The sequence below is a fragment of the Mya arenaria genome, chromosome 9, assembly GCF_026914265.1.
Source record: "Mya arenaria isolate MELC-2E11 chromosome 9, ASM2691426v1".
Taxonomy (NCBI): domain Eukaryota; kingdom Metazoa; phylum Mollusca; class Bivalvia; order Myida; family Myidae; genus Mya; species Mya arenaria.
The window spans coordinates 48,062,369-48,087,175 of NC_069130.1; the positions used below are offsets into that span (position 1 = coordinate 48,062,369).

The window sequence follows — 24,807 nt, forward strand, 5'->3', positions numbered from 1 at the left end:
AAACATGGTGTAAATTAAGTGAATCTATTAAACAAAGACACGTGTAAGGTTTCTTTATTGTTTGAAATCGGTATTTAGTTTGTAAACGGAAGATTAAATTTCCATGTCAATTATGAGTATATTTGGAAAAGATCATGATATTAAGAATATTTGGTTATTTATATCCTCATACCCGTTCTTTGAACTTCATCGGTTTCCCAAGTGCTTCACTCACTGTGACTTCCAAAATAATACCATTGAAAAGTATTGATTTTCTTGTTTTCTATAGGAGGTTATAGAATGGTATTCAGGAAAATATAATTTCCTACTTTTGAGTAAAACGAATTAGAAGGAAATTAATTTCCCTTGTTTATAATGTAATTACCAGCAGGTGGCGATTGATAAGCACGAGGAATTCGTGCGAATATGAATGTAAAGGCATTCAACTTTGGGGAACCGATCCGTTCACATCGATTCAATTGATTGTTAAATTTTACAAGAAAATGTTTATTGTGAAAGGTTTTCAGTTACTATGCAATTTCATCATATGAATGATAAATATGTTTTTCATTTTTCTTCAAAGAACATAATCATGTGGGTGATGAGGCCCGACATCTAGTGGTACGAGACAAATCCTGTAAATCTGGATGACAAACGGGCAGAGGTTTCTGGGTTTTCCCCAGAATGAGGGTTTTATCTCAGTTTTTCCTCGGCCAGTCGACCACGTCTGTAAGCTCCATTTTTGTCAAACATGTTGTTAATAAGACATACTTTGCTCATGTTGCAAGTTCATGCTGTATGTGTTAATCGGTTTCCCAAGTGCTTCACTCACTGACTTCCAAAATAATACCATTGAAAAGTATTGATTTTGTTGTTTTCTATAGGAGGTTATAGAATGGTATTCAGGGAATATATAATTTCGCCGTCTCAACTGAGTTCAGGCGTTTGAAAATAGGGCATAATGGTTTCCAATTTTAATTGTGTATATTAAGCATTTAAGTCATGTGATGAGTTCATGTACATACAGGTGGAGGATTCTCCTCGTGGCGGATTTTCCACCTAGATATATATTTCTTAGATATACCTTGACCTTGGACAATACATATATATATATACAGTCGAACCCCATTGGCTCGAACTCCCAGGGACCGGCGAAAATACCTCGAGCCTCGGGAAATACGAGCCAAGCGTAAATGCTTACATTAAGTAGAAAGAAATCGGTCCTTTACCTACAGTTCAAGCCAACGATGAGTTCGAGCCAATGGGTTTCGACTGTAAACACTATTTTTAAAATAACTGGTATTAACGTGGAAGACCAATCCAGTAAGTTTAAAATTGGAAAAATACGCCATCACTGCGAAAGCTACATATATATATATATATATACGTGTATATAGTGTCGTAAGCGATGGGATATCTGCAGTAAGTAAGATTCAATGCGTTGTACTCAAAAATCAATATTAAGATTTTGACAATTTGAAATTTTCTTCTTCTTGCAAATGTATTATATATTGTCTTTATAAATATCTGATCTCTGATTTATTTACATTCGATTATCTGTTAGGTATCCCTACCAATGTATCACATTTACCCAACAAGAGCGGCGCAACAAAAACGATGCACGGCGAACGCCAACAACTGTGTTTGTATTTCTAAAAACGGGCATAGCTCTATAAAAAGCAATACTTGTAGGCCTTATGGCTGTCGAGAGTTTTATTTGAATATCTTGAGCGATGTTCAGTAACGGCACAAATGTTAAGAATACGCAACGACGCAGATGCCGCTGTACAGTGAGAAATCGGCTTAGAGCGGGGCATACGCTGCATGAGACCTAGCGTGACATGATTCTCACGTGGCGTCACCGTCAAGTTTGTCCTCAGGGGACGGTCGACAATCGTGCTCGTCGATGGCGTTTCGTGATATTTAGTGATGTATCACGATTTAATATCACCAATGCTGACAAGGGACTGCGTGTATACAGGCGGCGTCATGAACGCAACGCACGTGACTGCATATTGCAATATAGCCGTTCCGTTTATTAGTAAGGATGCGACGGCCGATGACGACAAATATAATTTGTTCACGGCAAATTATGCAAAGAGCTTACTTTTCCTCCTAGACTGCGAATAATCCCACTCAATATATTAAGTTAACTTCATCATAATCATCATCATCATCGCCGTCGTTACCACGGCTACCACCATCATTATCGACATCGTCTCAAGCTATACCACCACCATCATCATCATCATCATCGACGTCGGCGTCGTGGTTGTAGTCATTATTTTCTTGCATATCGGACGTATGTTTCCGGTCATGTGACCGGTGCTGGAAAAACTCATCTTACACCCCCATGTAAGATGAGTCACGCGCAACAACGCGCAACCTATTATTTCTTTTAATGTATGGTTTAAGAAAAGTATATTATGCAATTTCAATGAAGCGGAATCATAAATATAAGTATACAATACCTTTAATTAAAATTGAAAATACATACTCGTAAAAGCGCGATTTTTAAAGGAAATATTTGACGTCGATAGTGATTTAAAATTACTGCGCTTTATGACGTCAGTACACAACGTAGCACGCGCTTTTTGGTGAAATGTACAAAAGTGCGTTTTCTACGTCAATTTTCAACAAATTCATAATTTTAGGTATGCAAGAAAAAATATCAATCATGTTTTTCCGGTCCGGATCGAAAAATCCGACCCTCGTGCACGCTGCGTGACCGGTAACTCGGCAAGCCTCGTTACCGGCTTACGCGCGTGCCCTCGGGTCGGATTTTTCTATCCTTACCGGAAACACATGATAGATACTTATAATCTTACTTATACTCATCATTCTAACACATTTTCATACTCATCGTATTAACCACCATAACCACCACCATCATCATCATCATCATCGCCGTCGTTACCACGGCTACCACCATCATCATCATCGACGTCGTCGACATCGTCTCAACCACAACCCCCATCATCATCATCATCATCGACATCGTCTCAATCCCAACCACCACCATCAGAATCAGAATCATAATCATCATCATCATCATCATCATCATCATCATCATCATCATCATCATCGACGTCGGCGTCGTGGTTGTAGTCATCATCATCATCATACTTATACTCATCATTTTAACACATTTTCATACTCATCGTATTAACCACCACAACCACCATCATCATTATCATCATCATAGCCGTCGTTACCACGGCTACCGCCATCATCATCATCATCGACGTCGTCGTCATCGTCTCAATCACAACCATCACCAGCATCATCATCATCATCATCGACATCGTCTCAACCACAACCACCACCACCACCACCACAACCATCAGAATCATCATCATCATCATAATCATCATCATCATCTCATCATCATCATCATCATCATCGACGTCGGCGTCGTGGTTGTAGTCATCATCATCATACTTATACTCATAATTCTAACACATTTTCATCCTCATCGTATTAACCACCACCATCATCATCATCATCATCATCATCGTCGTCGTTACCACCACCGCCATCACCACAATCATTATCATCATCATCATCATTCTAACACATCCTCACCCTCATTGTATTAAATACAAATCAAACAATATTTTCAACGTTTAATCATATATTCTTCAGTTATAATCAAATTGTGTGATGTTAAATAATAGGCAATTATATATACTATTATTTAGGTTACTAAATCTACTCAATGTTTGGTTATTTCTTTTGTAGTATTTGTTGATACATAATATCATTTTGTAGATTTCATAATAATGTTCAATTCATGTAATCGATAATAAACATAAAAAGTCAACGTGTTATTGGTATACTCCTCTAATACAGAATATAAAATACAGCTGAGCAAGGATGCCATTGTAAATAAAGAAAAAACTAAATATTTCCCATTAATTCATAATCCATAAGCGAAGTAAATACCTAACATTTATCAAATGATATTGCTTTAAACTAGGAAATGAGTTGCTTTATTAAGAGATTCTTATAAAAAATGTCGATCGTTTAAAGTTAAAGTTAAACCGACTATTGCACGTGTTGATTACGGACTGTTGTGTTATAATTAAAAAAGAAAGTTTTCATCCCCATCAGATATATTTAATAACGTCTGCCACAACGACATTGCTGTGTCCAGTTAAATCTATTTTAGGCCTAAAAAAATACATTTGGTTCGGGTCACCCGACCCTACCTACGGAATAGGCGCCGACCCTACCGTTTTTATAGTCAGTTTGAAAAAAAAATGAAAAAAAAAAAAAAAAAAAAAAATGTTTTGTTTTTTGTTTTTGCTTTTCAATATGTAGTTTAAAACCTTAATTGCTTATATAGATGATAACTTTAACAACATTCTCCAATGATGAAAATGACATTCTTATATAAAGCCAAATAAAAAAGATAAATAAAAAAATTAAAAGCCTACCTACCCTACCTATTTTTGAAAAGGATGTAACCCTAACCAAACAATTTTTTAAGGACTCAGGATGCATGCAAATACACAACATAAATCAAATTAATTGAATACACATAGAAAGTGGTTGATAATAATTAGTTCCGGGAAAAGTGACATATATTTCTATAAATAGAATGACACTTCCCCATTGATTGTTTCACTGTTTTTCATCAAACATGAATTCCCATAATCGATGCTAACACTTAACTTATTGTTCACATTTTGGTGAATCTGAAATGAAGCCATTCACTCGTATCGCCAAACTTGAGAACCTTGAATGACGGCGAACTGTCCATATGTTCTCGGATGTCTTTCATCTCACTGGCAGGTTTCACCGTGCAGCGCCGCATGTCGCATGTAATGGTGTGTGGTATGTTCTTCATCGTCTCTATCAGACTCCGCACCGCCCCCGCTGTCATTGTCACATTATATAGTGTAATATCGGTGATGGAGGCTGGAGGGAGGAGGTGGAGCTCACCTAGATCTGTAACCCATATCTCAAGGCTTTGTAACTGAGGGAGACTTGGTAGTGTATCCACAAGTAACTGGACATTCTTAACGCTAGTTAACTCAACACGTTGTAGTTTACTCCACCTTTGATCGTGTTTAAATAATCTAAATATGTACATTTCAACATTCGATGATACATCATGTAAGATACATGTTGTAATATGTGTTGGATCAACCTGCACACGTGTTGTAATGTCTCCCTCTATATCCAGATATTCCAGCCTGTGACACTGGGACAGGTCATACTGCCCATCACGGTCCCTCAGTTCCACTGCTTTGAGGGAGTCGGAGGAGGATGTGATCACCTCCTGCACCTCTTCCCCATTAATTTGATCATTGCATCCAATGATGTCTAGTGACTGAATACGCTCCTTGTTTATAATCATCAGCTTTTTTAACACTACGACATCGTCGTCACCATAAATCCTGAAGTGTGCGAGATAGAGCGGTATGTCACCATAGTTGTTCGCCCTGGCTTCACGGAGTCCGGAGAGAATCAGGTCCTGAAGTAGTCTAGCCTCTCTACCGTCGAATGATGGTTGGTATGGTGGTATAGAACTATTGAACCATGAAGACATTTGTACACCGAGCTCGGGCTTCATTCCACATATGAAAATAAATGTCTGAGAAACATCTCCCAAGATATTTTCCTTATTATCTTGTTCGTACTTGTTTGAAAGCTGACTGTAGTCGTTTTCATTTAAACATAAATGAAGAGCCGCTAAAAACTCTTGAAGTGTTTTATGAAAGAATGAAAAGTGAGATGATCTCTTGATCAATGAGTTGGATTTCTTCTCTGTGAGTAAGCCTGACTTCAATGCAAATTCAACCTGCTCTCTGCTTAACAAAGCGTTGACTGTTTTGTTGCTGAAAACAACAGACGAATCTCTGCACTCTGAATACAAAGTTGTGTATGCTAACTTTGCCAGCGCAAGGTAAACCGTGGGATTTTGCACGAAGCATTCGTGTTCCTTTAATACAGATGGCAGTTCAATTTCCGGAATGTTATTCCCGCTTTGCATACATTTTAGTCTACATGATAGCATGTTTATCACGCCAGCATAAATGTCACACTTTGAATCGGTTAACGATTTGCCCTCGAACCACAGGCACACGAGCTGGGTGATACTGATAGGTGCTGACAATAATCCTTTAAGATCCTTCTTTGACACCATTTCCATGAAAGCCTCTGGTGTCCGTTCATCCTCAGAATCCTCATTAAGAATGTTGATGATATTTTCCACGAGTTGCTCTGTGTCTGCTGCTCCTTCTATTTCAAGATATTTGTCGATCTTTGAATCCTGCACTCTAAACTGTGACATTCGCCAGGGACGCGTTGTCGTGAGGAGTGTGGCCTTGTTGGCCGAATTACGGAAAGGGACGACTTTTTCCTCAGTTTTGCAGGTACAGTTTACGTTTTCCGGATGGGTCCATTCGTCGAGGCCGTCAGCTATGATTAAACATTTCTCACTTTCCAGCACCGTCTGCAATAGCCGGAAGCTATCATCAGCATCCATCTCGTGGTAGATTTTACGTATTAGTTGATCCTTGATCATTTGTGCTAGATCACACGTTTTACCTGAATCTCGTAGAGTGACATGAAACAAAAATGCAAACTCTTTGAAGAATTCTGGGTCGGCAAAGCTTGTTTTAATACCGACGTTTTCCTCCGCTGGTAAATACTGGTGAGTCCATTCTAGGGCACACATTACGGAGAATGTGGATTTGCCATTGCCCGGTTCGCCAACAAGGAAAACATTTCTGAGCAACTGATCTTCTTTTAAGAAAACATCTGAAAATTTCACAACATCTTTACCGCTTTCTTCCTTGTCATTTTTGCCGATTTTTCTATGATTTTTCTCCACAATTTTCGGTGCCACGTAGAATTTGTTGAGTTTGGCGTTCTTTTCTCCAAGAATGGGAGATATCGGCATGTCGGCCAACGTGGTTCGGTAATGGTTTGCCAAACGTAGTCGTAATCCTGAAGTAAATGTAAAGATATATCATTAAAAACATAAAAATAAGAACATATACGTTTGCATTATCACAAAACACTTGGTGAGAAAACAGGAATCAGTTTTGTGACAAGACGCTCGGTACAAAAGATAAAAATAAGCAATATCACAAGACCCTTGATGCAGACGATAAGTAATATCAACAGACGCTTGTTAAGAAGATTAGAAGCAGAATTATCAAATGACGTCTGTTGCAAAAAATAAGTAGCAGCCTTTAACAAGAGGCCCGGTACCAAAGATAAGAAGCAGCATTTTCACAAGATGCTTGTTACAGAAGATAAGTAGCAGCCTTTACCAAGACATTTGGTTCAGAAGATAAGTAAAAGCATTATTACAAGACGCTTGGTACATAAGATAAGAGGCAGAATTATTACAAGACGCTTGTTACAGAAGATAAGAAGCAGCATTATCACACGCTTGTTGCAGATGATAAGAAGTATAATTATCACAAGACGCTTGTTACAGACAATAAAAAGCAGCATTGTCACAAGACGCTCAGTTCATCAGATAAGAAGTAGCATTATCACAAGACGCTTAGTACAGAAGATAAGTAGCAGCAATATCACAAGACGCTTGTTGCAGAATATACGTAGCAGCATTATCATAAGACGATTAGAAGCAACATTATAAGTATATATCACAAGTTTCCGGTACGGATAGAAAAGTCCGACCCGGGGGCACGCGCGTCAACTGGTAACGAGACTTGCCGAGTCACCGGCCACGCAACGTGCCCGAGGGTCGAATTTTCCTATTCGGACCGGAAAAACATGATTGATATTTTTTTCTTGCACATCTAAAATTATCAAATTGTGGTAAAATTGATATAGAAAACGCACTTATGTACATTTTACGAACCAGCGCGTGCGACATCGTTTACTGACGTCATAAACCGCAATTATTTTAGTTTAGTTTAAACATATTTATTTTACAACGATTGTGAAACAAGTTATTACAACATTATATTATTCACTCTCGTTGGCACGATATTACGCGAGAGTGTGGTCTTGTGTTTTGGAGGAAACCGGAGAACCCGGAGGAAACCCACTTGTCCGGCTTGGTGACCACAAACCAAACTCACATGCGCCCAAGCCGGGAATCGAACCCGGGTCGCTTAGGTGAGAAGCGAGTGCGCTAACCGGACAACCTATTATTTTAAATAACTATTGATGTCAAATAGTTACTCTGAAAATCGCGTTTTTTATAATTATTTATTTCCAATTTTAATCAAAAGTCTTGCATACTTATATATTTGATTGCGCTTTACTGAAATGGTTAAATATACTTTTCATAAACCAAACAATAAAAGAAATAAAAAGTGACACGTGGATGCGCGTGACTCATCTAACATAGGAGGTGTAAGACGGGGTTTTCCAGCACTGGTGACATAACCGGAAACACACGTCCGGTATGCAAAAATATCATAAGACGCTTGGTACAGGTGATAAGAAGCAGAAATATCACAAGACGCTTGGTAAGAAGAAAGGCAGCAATAGTGTAATGGTTGTATAAGTTAAAAGTTGTATGCGTTCTTATAAGTATCTATCATGTGTTTCCGGTACGGATAGAAAAATCCGATCCGAGAGCAGGCGCGTAAGCCGGTAACGAGGCTTTCCGAGTTACCGGTCACGTAGCGTGCACGAGGGTCGGATTTTTCGATCCGGACCGGAAAAACATGATTGATGTTTTTTTTTGCATACCTAAAATTATGAATTAGTGGGAAAATTGACGTAGAAAACGTACTTGAGTACATTTCAGCAAAAAGCGCGTGCGACGTCGTGTACTGACTTCATAAAGCGCAGTCATTTTAAATCACTTATCGACGTCAAATAGTTCCTTTTACGATTATTTCTTTTCAATTTTAATTAAAAGTATTGTATACTTATATTTATGATTCCGCTTTATTTAAATTGCATACTATACTTTTCATAAACCATACAATAAAAGAAATAAAAAATGGCGCGTTGTTGCGCGTGACTCATCTTACATGGGGGGTGTAAGATGAGTTTTTCCAGCACCGGTCACATGACCGGAAACACACGTCCGGATAGAAAAAAACCCCGACTCGATGGCACCTGCGTTGCCAGGTAACGAAGCTTGCCGGATTACCGGCTGCGCAGCGTGCCCGAGAGTCGGATTTTTCGATCTGGAACCGAGGAACTGACACATATGATAGACATTTTTCTAGCATACCTTGAATTACAATATTTTGTGAAAAAATACATGGAAAAGCGCATGTTTGTACATTTTACCAAAAAGGGCGTGCGATGATGTTTACTCACGGCATGACGCGCAGTAAGTTTTATTCACGGCATACGTCAAGAAGTTTCTGAGTATCACGTCTTTTAAGGGTTACTTTTTGTTTTGAAGGTATATTTTAGTAAAGTTTATGTTTATAGCACTATTCTATTGAAATCTCATAATTATAGTTACATTAAGTGTATAATAAAAGAAATAGAAAGTATTACGTCACAGCGCGTGACTCATCTGGCATGACAGGGGTGCCAGATGGAATTTTCTTGCACACCGGACGTGTGTTTCCGGTCATGTGACCAGTGGTGGAAAAAAACCGTCTTACACACCCCATGTAAGAGGAGTCACACACGCAACAACGCGCCACTTCTTATTTCTTTTCTTGTATGGAATATGAAAAGTAAATTATGCTATTTCAATAAAGCGCAATTAAATATATAAGTATTCGCGCGCTTTGGTGAAATGCACAAAAGTGCGTTTTCTACGTCAATTTTTCCACAAATTGATAATTTAAGATATGCAAAAAAAAAATAATCATGTGTTTCCGGTCCGGATCGAAAATTCCGACCCTCGGGCACGCTGCGTGTCCGATAACTCGGAAAGCCTCGTTACCGGCTTACGCGCGTGCCCTCGGGTCGGATTTTCTATCCGTACCGGAAACACATGATACTTATATTCCAGCACGGCTGACGTCACCGGAAATGCCTATCCGGTGTGCTAGAAATGCAGAGTTTCAACACTATCTTATCTTTCTTAACGAAAGTTATAACGAAAGTTAGTGGGCGTAAACCATTTTTCTTTCTTAGAAACAGTGACCTACACCCTACTACTCATCACAGCCCCAAGCTAGCTCATTACATAAGCCACCATACACACAGTTTCATCCATATCCATTTACGTCAATTTGATCAAAAGCGTCTCTTACCTTCCTTCAACATCTCCCCTTCGTTCTCAGCACTGATCTTGAAATCGTCTGTTTGCAGCTGTCAACAAAACAGATCAAGACATTAAGCATCCAATAATTCAAAGGCTATTTTACAAAATAATATAAACTATAAACTTATATTATAAAGACAAATTTGAACAGAAAACAGTTTTACTACATCAGAAAGTGTATGTACGTTGTCATAAAGGTGACATGTGTAAATAAAACTATTTTTTTACCTCGGAATCTCAACTAAATTACTCGTTCCCACGACTTGCATGTTGTTGCCACGACTTAATAATTTCGAGGCCACCACTTCGTACGTTTAAGACGTGGGAGGGTTCAGACCAGTTGACGATTTGTGTCATGGGTCCGTCAAGGATCGTGACCCATCGGTAGCAACCTTGGTTTGGCCTCGCTTCTAATAAGGTCAAATAGGGACTCCCACCTCCACTTAAGTCCATTGGTCTGATTAGATGCAAGGTCAAATAGGGTCCCCGACCATCACTTAATTCCGGTGATCTACTAGTAATTAGGTACATGGTCAATTAGGGATTCCCACCTATACTAAAGTCATGTGATCTAATTAGATACATGGTCAAATAGGGACCCCACCTAAACTTAAGTCCGGTGATCTAATTACGTGCAAGGTCAAATACGGACCCCACCTACACTAAAGTCCGGTGATCTAATCAAGTGCAAAGTCAATTACGGACCCCCACCTACACTAAAGTCCTGTGATCTAATCAGGTGCAAAGTCAATTACGGACCCCCACCTACACTAAAGTCCGGTGATCTAATCAGGTGCAAAGTCAATTACGGACCCCCACCTACACTAAAGTCCGGTGATCTAATCAGGTGCAAAGTCAATTATGGACCCCCACCTACACTAAAGTCCGGTGATCTAATCAGGTGCAAAGTCAATTACGGACCCCCACCTACACTAAAGTCCCGTGATCTAATCAGGTGCAAAGTCAATTACGGACCCCCACCTACACTAAAGTCCGGTGATTTAATCAGGTGCAAAGTCAATTACGGACCCCCACCTACACTAAAGTCCGGTGATCTAATCAGGTGCAAAGTCAATTATGGACCCCCACCTACACTAAAGTCAGTTGATCTAATCAGGTGCAAAGTCAATTACGGACCCCCACCTACACTAAAGTCCGGTGATCTAATCAGGTGCAAAGTCAATTACGGACCCCCACCTACACTAAAGTCCCGTGATCTAATCAGGTGCAAAGTCAATTACGGACCCCCACCTACACTAAAGTCCGGTGATCTAATCAGGTGCAAAGTCAATTACGGACCCCCACCTACACTAAAGTCCGGTGATCTAATCAGGTGCAAAGTCAATTACGGACCCCCATCTACACTAAAGTCCCGTGATCTAATAAGGTGCAAGGCCATATAAGGGACCCGCACCTACACTAAAGTCCGGTGATCTAAATAAGTGCAAGGTAAAATAAGGACCCGCACCTTCACTAAAGTCCGGTGATCTAATTAGGTGCAATGTCAAATAGGTACGCCCACTTACACTAAAGTCCGTTGATCTAATTAAGTGCAAGGTAAAATAGGGACCCGCACCTACTTCCAGTGTTTGCCTGTCGCAATGTCCTGTGAAGGAAAAAATGTTTTCGCTTTGTCTGTAGGTGGATCAAATAGGGCCCTGACCTACACTAAAGTTTGTTGATCTAATTAAGTGGAAGGTCAAATAGGGACCCGCACCTTCACTAAAGTCCGGTGATATCTAATTAGGTGGATCAAATAGGGCCCCGACCAACACTAAAGTCTGTTGATCTAATTAAGTGCAAGGTAAAATAGGGACCCGCACCTTCACTAAAGTCCGGTGATCTAATTAGGTGCAATGTCAAATAGGTACGCCCACTTACACTAAAGTCCGCTGATCTAATTAAGTGCAAGGTAAAATAGGGACCCGCACCTACTTCCAGTGTTTACCTGTCGCAATGTCCTGTGAAGGAAAAAATGTTTTCGCTTTGTCTGTAGGTGGATCAAATAGGGCCCTGACCTACACTAAAGTTTGTTGATCTAATTAAGTGGAAGGTCAAATAGGGACCAGCACCTTCACTAAAGTCCGGTGATCTAATTAAGTGGAAGGTCAAATAGGGACCCCCACCTACAGTAAAGTCCGTTAATATTATTAAGTGCAAGGTCGAATAGGGGCCCCACCTACACTTCAGTCCGTTGATCTGATTAGGTGCACAGTCAAATAGGGAACCCCACCTACACTAAAGTCCGGTGACCTCATTAAGTGGAAGGTCAAATAGGGCCCCCACCCATACTAAAGTCCGGTGATCTGATTAAGTGAAAGGTCAAATAGGACCCCCCCCCGCCTACAGTAAAGTCCGTTGATATAATTAAGTGCAAGGTCGAATAGAGGCCCCCACTTACACTAAAGTCCGTTGATCTGATTAGGTGCAAGGTCAAGTAGGGTCTAAAGTCCGGTGACGAGGTCAAATCATAATGTTCTAAATTGTATTCAATAAACGCATACCTGATCCGCACAAAAGGTAGTCCACTCGATATAATTCCCAATCGCTCCTCTTACACAAGAGTACAGAAATATCTTTGCACGAGTTTATCGAATCTGATATAAAACAAGAGCTGTCACGGAGACAGCGCGCTTGACTATTCCGCCACTTTTCAGTGTAAGGATTGAAAATTTTTGGCGAAACATGCATGGATCACTGTTAGATTAGATTTCAATGCAATACATGATGTGCGGAGATATTAACATAAATGTGGTTACATGCAAAATTTTAACCAGAATTTTAAGCGTAATAATAAAGGGCCATTATTTGCAAAACACAGTTATCTAACTTGATTATTCAATTAGGTTAGGTGGTTGTCTACCATTGTATAAAGTCTCAATGCAATACATTAAGTAGTTGCTGAGATATTATCCTATGTGTGCTAACAAGACCTTAACCAGAATTTCTATGAAGCATAATAAAGGGGCAAAAATTATATAATGTGAAAAATAGAGTTATCTTACTTGATTAAATAAGAAGGTTAAATGGTTGGGAGCCTGTGTGTAAAGTTTCAATGCAATACATGATGTATTTGCTGAAGCATTGACTTAAAAGTGGTTACATGCAAAACCTTAACCAGAATTTCTATGTTGAATAAAAAGGGGCCATTATTTGAATTTAATGCAAACTAGAGTTATCTTACTTGGTTATTTAAGTAGATTGGATGGTTGAGTACCATTTTATAAAGTCTCAATGCAATTCATCCAGTAGTTGCTGAGATATTAACCTATGTGTGCTTACATGCAAAACCTTAACCAGTATTTCTGAGTCCAATAATTAAGGGCAATTATTTGCATTAAATGCAAACTAGAGTTATCTTATTTCGTAAATTAAGTAGGTTGGATGGTTGAGTACCATTGTATCAAGTCTCAATGCAATACCTCAAGCAGTTGCTAAATATTAACCTATGTGTGCTTGCACGCAAAACCTTAACCAGAATTTCTAAGTCAAATAATAAAGGCCTATTATTGGCATTAAATGCAAACTAGAGTTATCTAACTTGGTTAATTGAGTAGGTTGGATGGTTGAGTACCATTGTATCAAGTCTCAATGCAATACCTGAAGTAGTTGCTGAGATATTAACCTATGTGTGCTTGCACGCAAAACCTTAACCAAGGGGTGACGCCGACGCTTGGGTGAGTAGTATAGCTCTCCTTATTCTTCGAATAGTCGAGCTAAATAGGACACTTGCAATCATACCTTTTTTCAGCTGTTTCACAGCCTCGCACCCTCGAGTCGGTATGATAGTTTCGTTATGTCCTCTAGGATATAAGTTCATACCTGTTGAAGCACTTCTACGGTTTTTTGAGCTTAGGGTATGCTAGTTTAATTGTGTCCCATAACATAATAAGTCAATTCCGGGTGCACACATGCGCAGAAGTTGGCAGTCAAGTCGTCTGCGAAGTTTCACCATGCATAATAAAATTATTTTTAATACTCATACCTGAACTACACAAAAAATAGTACACACGTTATAATTTAAAAGTACTCTTCCAGCAAATTACTATGTATTTCTACACGTGTCGACGAATTTAATACAAAAAAGTAAACATTAACTTATACCCTTTCTCATACCTGTTCTGTGGCGTGTTGTGCCTTACATCGGTATGCTGATTCAGCTGTGTCATCTATCGCATACAGTCAAACCTGTTTAATCTGTTCCACGGCATGTCGTATGGGCCGGTATGCTAGTTCAGTTTTGTCATCCATCTTGTAAAGTCATACCTGTTTAAACTATTCCACGGAGTGTGGTGCTATGGGCCGGTATGCTAGTTCAGTTGTGGTTTTTATCATGTAAAAGCATACCTATTTAATCTGTTTCATGGGATATTGTGCCTTGAGTCGGAATACTAGTTCAGTTGTGTCATCTATCATGGAAAGCCATACCTTTTTATTCTGTTCCACGGCATGTCGTACCTAGGGCCGGTATGCTAGTTCAGTTGTGTCATCTATCATGGAAAGCCATACCTTTTTATTCTGTTCCACGGCATGTCGTACCTAGGGCCGGTATGCTAGTTCAGTTGTGTCATCTATCATGGAAAGCCATACCTTTTTATTTTGTTTCATGGCATGTCGTACCTAGGGCCGGTATGCTAGTTCAGTTGTGTCATCTATCATGGAAAGCCATACCTTTTTATTCTGTTCCACCGCGTGTCGTACCTAGGACCGGTATGCTAGTTCAGTTGTGTCATCTATCATGGAAAGCCATACCTTTTTATTCTGTTCCACGGCGTGTCGTACCTAGGGCCAGTATGCTAGTTCAGTTGTGTCATCTATCTTGTAAAGTCATACCTGTTTAATCTGTTTCGCAGCTTGTTGTGCCTGGGGTCGGTATGCTAGTTCAGTTGTGTCATCTATCTTGTAAAGTCATACCTGTTTAATCTGTTTCGCGGCTTGTTGTGCCTGGGGTCGGTATGCTAGTTCAATTTTGCCATCTCTCTTGTAAAGTCATACCTGTATAATCTGTTTAGTCCGCTATCATGTAAATTTGTACCTTCTTAAGCTGTTCCACAGCGTGTTGTGCCTCTGGTCTGTTTGCAAGTTCAGTCTTATCCTCCAGCAGGGTGCGTAGCTTGAAAACAAAGTCCACTAGTTCTGTGTTCTTGACCCTCTGGTCATGGGAATGGCGTACGCGTCGACCAATGTCCCGAACCTTAAATGTAATGTTTGAAATAAGTTTTGACTAACATAGCTTGTAGTTGTGGTGAAAATGGCACAATTGAAATGCATCCTATCATGCAATATGTAGTAACTATATATTCACTTTAAGACTTCTTGGTTGTTTGGATTAGAGTAACGAATGTACAAAATAATCAGAGCAACTTCAAGTGAATACTGAAACATTTTACACTTATTATGAACATTCTTAAAAGCTGAACTCTCACAGATTGACTATTTGGGCCACGGTTTTGTCTGGGAAATAGCCAATGTTTGCGTTATTTTCTGGAAACCAGTGACAGGGCTCATCCTACCAGGCGACTTAGGCGATTAAGTCGCCCTGCCCACGGCGACTTCGCTATTTTCTAAGATCAAAGCGAAGTCAACTTCGCCAACTTTTTCAAAGCTCAAAAAGTCGATATCGCTAAGAACTAACGCTTGTCAAATCAGAGCGACTCCGCCTCCCGCCTGTCAGCTCGATTGACAAACAGCCAATCGTGTTAAACCTAGTAAATATGTTCCATTGACTTCGGCCAATGAGAACGCTTGTTTTATTCAATCGAGGCACACGTTTGCACTATTGACTTTGTGTACATGCGCTTACGTCATCGATGTAATAAAATTGTAAGGGATTAATATTTACACTTGCCGATGTTTGTAAAAGTGCCAATTAGGATTTATACTTTATAACAAAAGCGGTTTAAATGATGTGCACTGATGACAAATGAACTTAATTGGGTGTGATTACCACGAAGTTAGCGAGAAGGGCAAGTGCGAATCACAGTTCCAGGTTTGTTTTTTATTTCAGAAATGCTTCCATTATTAGTTTTTCTTCGAACGGTTCACATCAATATTCTGTATATATGAGATATTTTGCATTCCGTTTAATAGTAATCATGCTTTCTACGTGGCTTCTGCGGGATTCCCCAGGCCTGAAACGTAAAGCTGACGATGTTGATAGTGATGGCATGATCGACAGTTCAAAAGTCAAATTATCAAAATAATTTCAGTTGGTACAAACAAGATGCAGATAAAAAATGGCACTGCGAAGTTTGTATGGGTGCTAAGTTGGACAACGCCTACGCCCGTGGACATGACCAACCAGCAAAAACAACCAATCATCAGAGACATGGCTTGTGTAAGTATTTATTAAAACAACAGATGCATTGCTTAGTCCGCAGATAAATCAATTCAAAGTGGTATTCATTTTAAGGTGTCTGGTTTTATATATTTTAAAACATGTTGTAATACATGCCCAAAATATTTTGACAGCTGAAAATGATGAGATACTGTGAAATATTTTTGAAGAAATATTTTGTGTATTTTCAGCAATTCAGCACAAGGCCGCCTTGGAGTTCTGTGTTCCCAGAAACCCATGAAGAAAATCATACTGGCCAAACTGTCCAAGGATGACGAGCTTGCGGTCAAGCTCCTTAAGACTGCCTACCACCTCGCCAATCGGGAGCTCCTCAAGGAGGAATTTCAGTACCACCTCCAGCTTGCCGGGGCCATAGGTGCTGATCTCAGCCATCTCATGAATGGGCCCTCACCCTCTTACACATCAAACAAGAGTGTAACTGAGTTACAAGATGCCATCAGTGATATCATACTTGAGGACAAAATTAAGTGCATTAAGAACTCTGGAGTATTTTCAATGGTGCTTGATGAAAGTACTGACAATAGCAATCGAAAGAGACTGATTGTGTATGCACAGTCTATCAGTGATAACGGATTAGATTATACTTTCATTGCAAACAAGCAAATTTCATCTGGCAGTGCGAATGCAATTAACATTGTTAAATTGGTTGTTGAAGAACTCTGTTCCAAAGGCATCGACATCAAGAACATGGTTGGAATTAGCACTGATGGTGCAAGTGTGATGATGAGGGAAAAAGGGTGGTGTCGTTAAACTTCTGAGAGACTATTCACCAGTCCTTGTAGGTGTCCACTGTGCTGCCCATAGAGTTGCTCTCGCTACCAGTCAGACTGCGAAACTCATCCCAGAGATGAATGACTTCTCAAGGACGGTCACCAATGTCTTCAGGTACTTTCACAACTCTGCCCTGCGCTCGAACCGTCTCCGAGACATACGACAGTACTGAACCTCCCCCAGTTGAAGTTTGCTGAAGTCCACTCGGTTCGCTGGCTGAGTCTTGAGGCAGCTGTGAGGGCAATCTACAGGACCTACCCTGCTCTAGTCATGTGCCTAGAGGCTGATGCCACTACAGAACCTGCAGCGAAAGGCCTTCTTCATGAGGTGTCTCAGTTCAGATTCATCGCACTTACTCATCTACTAATGGATGTCCTTCCATTCCTAACCAGACTGTCATTGAAATTTCAATCAAAGTCCCTAGACTTCGGCACTTTGAACACTGAAGTCTGCTGACAAATGATCTAATCTGGGGTTTTTTCATATTTTTTTGTTCGAAAATTGATGTTTTATGGCTAAAAATGTTCGTAACGCTTTTAGAAAAAATGAGTTTTTTTTGCTGTTTTTTTTAGTGAGTTATCTTATATGACTGAACTAAATGTATTGATGCCCAAATAAGCTGATTCTGGGACAAAAAAATAAATAAAAGTCAAAACTGTCAATCTGTGAGAGTGCAGCTTTAAAAAGTCATCGAAATCGCATAATATGATTATAGTATGATTAATATGTTTACCTCTGTTAACAAATTTGCCTGTGCTGCAATGTTAAATGACAGCTTGTTCTGGAAATCCTTGCAATTCATCATGACGCTGATCACACCATTAAAGTCACTGTCTTTGATGGAGGACACGGTCTTGTAGCCATCAGGAGGAAGAAAACACTTGGCTATCTCCCAGGGAATGGTGCTCCATTTGTCGGCATTTGTATTCTTCCATGATGGTCCCGAAAAGCTGTGATGTTTGATTATTTCATCACGGACGCCTTCACAAATCCCATTTGGACAAGGAGCATACAGTTTTTGAGGACATTTATGAAATCTACAGTTTCTAGTACTGGTGCATATCCCACGAGTTGGGCACATGAACACGTTTTCTGTGAAACAATGTGCACATGCTGCCCCGGATGGAAGACCCTTGGATGTTCTAACGGCGCTATAGATGTCCTGGTGAACACATGTCAATACATCCTCCAGAAAATCTTGTAATCCGTCCTTGGTGATGTTGAGGGCGAGGGCGGCCTTTACCCAGTTCTGGGCCTCCTTTTCCCTCAACGAATCCCGATAAGAGGCCATTGTTTTGCCATTACACTGTATTCAATACCTGGTAAAAGAAACAAGTCACTGAGTATTAGGTACATTACAATAGTCCCCTTCAGATTCTTATACAATTTGATATTACTAGCATAAATAAGAGCTGGACTCTCACAAATTTACTGTTTTGTCTTTTACTGTATTGTCTTTGAATGAGCCAATTTATTGCGTAAATATCTGCAAACAAGCGATATAAGACTGCTGACAAAAGATCAGATCGCAGACATTCATATTTCCGTTGAAAATTGAGGTTTGATGACTAAAAGAGTTACTAAGGCCACTCCTTTTTTATTTTTTGGTTTACAAGAATTTTTGGTAAAAATGTCCACCGGGTGGTCGAAAAAAAAAAAAAAAAAAAAAAGGAAAAAAGTCACAAAACACTCTTAAAGGGTGAAAATCAGAGAACAACATAAAAACATTGAAAATTTATATCATTTACTTGACATTTTAACATGTTTACACGTATAAACTATCAAAGATGCATTGAATATCACTCAGCATGACATTTGTTTAGCTTTAAGGGTATGCTCAAGCAAAAGTGAATGCAGAACACTTAAAAACTGACCAATATAAAAATATAAAAAAGAAGAAAAAGCGAATTTTACGTATTAAAATACACAAAAATTGCACTGTATTAAAACAATACATTACATTTTCTAAATGTTGTTTCAGTTTTTTCAATATTGGACAATGTCAATAAAGTGAATTAATTACCAATTTTGAAAATAAGGAAATAACAGATTATTAAGACATTTGAGTTTTAAAATTATGAAAACAGTTCCTGAAAAACTAAAAACCAAACTAGATCTAGATTTGAGTTTTAATAACCCTTACCATGCTTGGTACTAGTTGCATGTTACCCGATCCATGCAAAGTCCGCATATTTTCAGACAGGGATATTTACCATGGGATGTTCACCAAATCCATTTCAAATATAAATCTTGCAGCAAATTACCACATCAGTACATTAAAATCACATAGCAAAATAATAAATCTAGTATGTGACTTAACATTATGTACCAATGATAGTAAACTGACAGAGAAATCCATAATTATGTATCGGATATTTTCATATTGACACATGTGTTTAACTCTGTCATTGTTTTTACTCTTCTATCCCAAACATGAATAAACATGTAATCTAGAATAAACACAAGCTTTACATTGACTCAATGACAAGTATTTCCAAACCATTCTGTGATTTAAAATCCATAAACACCACCGACCGAACTTGTGAAACTAGGTCACCGGTGTCAACTTAGAAATTTTACTTTCGATTTCACCACTCACACTTAGTGCACTGTTATTTGATATTAACCATAACATGTTATAAAATGTTTTTCTCACACAAGTTTTTAGATATTTGTGTCTACTAATTCGATGGCAGCCGCTGACACTTATTTTTTATCTATAAACAACAATATTTTCATGACCTAAATGGGCGGGGAAAAACAACAATCACGTGGCAGTTATTGTTCGTGTCCGCTGTTAAATTTGCTAATGTTTATTGCTATTGTTATTTTAACAACTCCTGCATATTTAAATTAATTATTTCATACAACGAATGACTGCTATCGTCAATTCTACCATTGCCAACGGCGCTGCCATAACAGTTGACTGGCACACATGCTATCACTATAAATTTGCGAATACAACAAACCAGTCGAGATCTACTGCATTCGTACTCTTATCTGTTCGTTTTTCTTTCGTTTCACACCAAAATCAATACGGTCGGGAAAGTAATTTTGAAAAAAAAAAGTGAAAATCATTTTTTATTTTTTTTGTACTTTTCGGAAAATTAGACCCGCCGGTTTTGTAAACCAATTTATATAAAAGTAGTGGCCTAACGGTTTAAAAAAAACCCGCATAAAACATCATTTTAACTAAACTATGGAAATCTGCGATCTGATTTTGTCAGCAGTCTTATATCACTGGTTTGGTCCGTGTATATACTGTTTGTTCGTTTTTTTACAATTGAAAGTAAAAAACGAAAAAGGAGTATTCAAATCCTTTTTCGTTTTTCTAATGATTGAAGAGAAAACCAAAATTGATAGGTTTTTCCTTTTCCGTTTTTTTAATTATAATCACGGAATACAAAACAAGGAAACTATTTATTTATACAGTTTTCTGGTTTTTCGTTTTACAAAGTGTAAAACGAAAAACGAAAATTGAAAAACAAGCTATCCTTAATATACCGTTTTTTCGTATTTCGTTTTTTTTATGATTGAAAGTAAAAAAAGAAAAAGGAACATTCAAATCATTTTCGTTTTTCTAATGACTGAATAGAAAACCAAAATTCATAGGCTTTTTCTTTTCCATTAATTCAATTTGACTAACGGAAATCAAGACAAGAAATTGATTCAGTAATTCCGTTTTTCGATTTTTGTTTTACAAAGCACAAAACGAAAAACGAGTGGCACTGCAATTTCCTGTTTCACACGAACTTGATGACGTAACCATATATGTTAACGCCTCCTAAAAGACATAAGGGGGTATGAGTGACCCCTTTGATGAATCTGAAGAAAAAAATATATAGTTTAGGTTATTTTAGGTAAAATGTCACTAAATTTTGTAAAGGTCAAAATTCAGCTCATTCCATCCAGATCACTATGGATATTTACAGATGCCTTTCAAGAATTCAACGTGAAGTTAACACAGATTTATTTCTGAGATAAGTATTTTTATCAAATATATTGTAATATTTTGTACCTAAACTTTTAAAAAGTTGTCAAAACGTTCTATTTGCGAGAGTGCAGATTTAAAAAAAATGTTGAAATAACAGCCACATTTCTCACAACGTAAATTAAAAATATTATTGGCCTGCATAATATCCCTATTTCTCTCTATCCGCATATAACATTACATGAACAAAGTTTTAATACTTCATTTTACAGGGCAAAGATCCAGGTAAGAGATTGGTATATTCACTGCCATTGAAGCCAAAATATCATAGGTGCTATAAAAAGCAGGGTTTATAATCCTTTGATGTCATTTTTGCTGTTATAATACGACCCTATTCGAGTGATGTAAATTTATTCTATTTGTTGTCATATCAACCACATTTCGTCTGGAGCTTTCGACATATCAAGTTTTTAAACACTTTTTAGTTATGTAAAAATCGCGTTTCAGTAGCATTTTCACTATTTATGTTGCCATGGTAACCACAATTTTGTCAAACAATGAATAAAATGATGTGCATGATACATGTATTCGGACAGACATCTCCTAGGCCTAAAAAAATTGTTTGGTTAGGGTTACATCCTTTTCAAAAATAGGTAGGGTAGGTAGGCTTTTTATATTATTTTTTTATTAGGCTTTATATAAGATAAGATAATCGTTACGAGGTTAAAATTATTACATAATATAAAGCATAAATTATTTAAGTAATAACCTTTGTAATGGTTCACAGTTATTAATATGGTGTTTACCAAAATAATCAATTTAATGAGATGCAATTGCCTAGCTTTTTATTTTATTTTTTTATTACACACTAACAACCCTTAAACCAGCTTAGTTTTCGTTACTATATTTTGTCTACTGGTCCAGCCCCTATAACCGCTGACTGATAATTTTCTTAAATAAATGTACTGCAGATTTTAAACATACTGTCATCCAATTGGGCGAAAATATAATTTCGAACGCCAATTTGTTTCTCAATATAAAAGTATGCAAAACGTTCTGATCTTTTTTGCTGATAAAATATCCAGCTGTCACCCTGTATATTAAATCGATACTGATCCGTGGTCTAGTGGTAACACACTTGACTGTCAACCCAGGGGTCGCAGGTTCGACTCCCATGCACGCACGTCTACAGCCTATAGTATCAGGTATCACCAGATACAGTAAATGAAATCATAAAACTATGTTTCACACACACACACATTCACTTTTTATTTTGTCACGCTAACATATCGTTACAACAGTCAGACATGTAATAACATAATTATACAGGCAATTGGGTAAACCTTCACTATATTTCAGTATGTGTGTAGATGCAATGTGCATTGTTATAATACATTACCATTCATTGTATTATTTATAGTTATCCTTCTTACCTGATATATTTCATTAAATTTATAACAGAAAAAAAAATACATCAGGTTTTGTTCTATAATTATGTTTCTTTCGCATTATGTTCTGATTATCATGTGTCAAGTCCCTTCATATCGGAGGAAATAAAGAATCTCTCCCTCTACTTTTTGTCTAACATGTTAAAATAATTAATGCGATGGTGTTAGAAACAAAAAGAAGTAGCAAGGGGTGGGTCCATGATTCGACGTTAGAGGGGGTTTAACTCAGGGACGTACCCTTTGTACTTGCGCCTCTCCCCCAAGAAAATAAATGTATTTAGTGTTGTTGTTGTTGTTTGGAGGGGGGGTCATGCCCCTAGGAAATTAAAAAAAATATTGTCTGAAATGGTGCATTTTGGGCGAATTTCATAACATTTCATCTCTTATATTGAAAAAAACCCTCCCCCCTGAATCCGCTAGTCAAAGCGTATTAAATGTATGTAGGTTTCCCCTTAAATTCTGCAAAAAGTAAATTGTTCATTATTATAAAGATCATAATGTGAATTTGAATTTGAAAGCAAACCAAAGAATCTTAAAAACATCTTGGTGAGAAACAGAGGGATAATTAACCTATAATTAATAAAGCAGAAAATGGAAAAAAAACAATTGTTGACTAAACAATAATGGATTACTTCATCTACTAAAATTGTCAAAATTTCAAAGGGTCGTAACTCTTACAAAATTTATTAAGTAAGAATAATAAAACTTGTAAAAAACACATTGATACCATGAAAAAGATTGAAGTTGATAACTTGAATGATTGTTCAAATTAATAAAATAAATCTTGTTAAAAGGGTCTGAAGAGAAGACTTTCAAAGATTTTCATTGAGACCTGAAAGTAGGATTATTTATTATTAGTTCCAGATTTAGACTTAATATTTATAATAGTGAAGAGTATCCCCGCCCAGGTTGCCATTTCTTTAATGAGCCAGCAAGGGATGAACTAGTGATGTGAAACATGTGATAGCTAAGTAAGATTTATGTGATTTTTATTTATATCGGGCTGGATGATTTTCAAAGTTTACAATATATACATATCGTGAAAGTATCCCAGTCCCCTGGTGGACAGTTTTTACGAATCAACAAGGGGTGGAGGAATTTGATACAGGGTCACATAAGGAACATTTCTGTGTAATTATATTGAAATTCGGCCAGCGGTTTTTAAGAAGATTTTCCAATCAATTCCTTTCGGTTGTCATGGCAACCGGAGATTTGCATGGAAGCCCTTTTATTGAAGGAAACAGGAAGAGGACGGACAACGGACGGAAGACCAATAGCTCACATTTGGCATATATGATATGTGTTAACATGTAATTAGTCCAGTATGCAATATCATCAGAAAGTATTTTGCTTATTCTAAGCCTTATATTATATAAATGCCCTTAAATTATCAAACTATTAGTTTCCCCTCTTTAATCAGTATGTATATATAAATCTATAAGTAACTGTTTATTTAGAGGTCTTGATGAAAAAAAGACATTCAAGCCTTGAGCAGTTAAGTATAAAAGCAGTTAACAGCTAACGGGATCATGAAAATATACGTAAAATGAAACATGAATTTCAACAATAAAACTAAATAGATATATATGGTTTTGCATTTCCTCATGTCTCTGATTACACCTATCATGTGATGCTAATCTAAAAAGAGTTGAATTTAAAAAAAACCCTCACATTCACGGCCGCTATCCCAGTAAAGAAATACGTAACACAGCAAGTTACAATTTCAAGCGCATGTGCGTCAATCGTAACAACTCGGCGATCTCCGGCAAGCTTCGGGGTACACCTTTTGGATACTGGCCGAGATGTTCCGATTGACTTGGGCTTATCTAGCTGCAGGCACTGTTGGTCAGAGACCACTTAATAAATTACCAATATAGTCAATTGTCTAATTTACACACGAAATGACACGGATTTTTATTTTTATTTCCCCCCCCCAGCAGCATAGAATTTATAAAGTGTATCTTGGCATGAGGCAAATGAGTGTACCATTATAGTAATGAATTGGTGTTAAAACGTTTTGTTTTCATACAAAAAAGAAAAAAAATACATATTGTGTAAAGTGCACCTCTGTCCTAAGCGTATCCTGTTAGGTTGATGTTCCATGATAGACTGTCAAGCTATATTAATGTCAGATGTTTTC

At 37.9% G+C, this 24,807-nt stretch overlaps 1 protein-coding gene across 2 annotated transcripts in view; it reads right to left on the reverse strand.

The window, feature by feature from the left end:
- Positions 1-3,667: 3,667 nt before the first annotated feature.
- Positions 3,668-24,807, reverse strand: part of LOC128203556 (uncharacterized) — a 33,240-nt gene continuing 12,100 nt past the window's right edge. For both annotated transcript variants that reach the window (XM_052905016.1, XM_052905017.1), the window contains exons 2-5: positions 18,022-18,607; positions 15,195-15,353; positions 10,149-10,206; positions 3,668-6,939 (exon numbers count right to left, since the gene is read on the reverse strand). In XM_052905016.1, the coding sequence (XP_052760976.1) occupies positions 4,664-6,939; positions 10,149-10,206; positions 15,195-15,353; positions 18,022-18,579 (3,051 nt within the window). In that variant the 5' untranslated portion in view covers positions 18,580-18,607 and the 3' untranslated portion in view covers positions 3,668-4,663. The remainder of the gene's footprint in view (positions 6,940-10,148; positions 10,207-15,194; positions 15,354-18,021; positions 18,608-24,807) is intronic.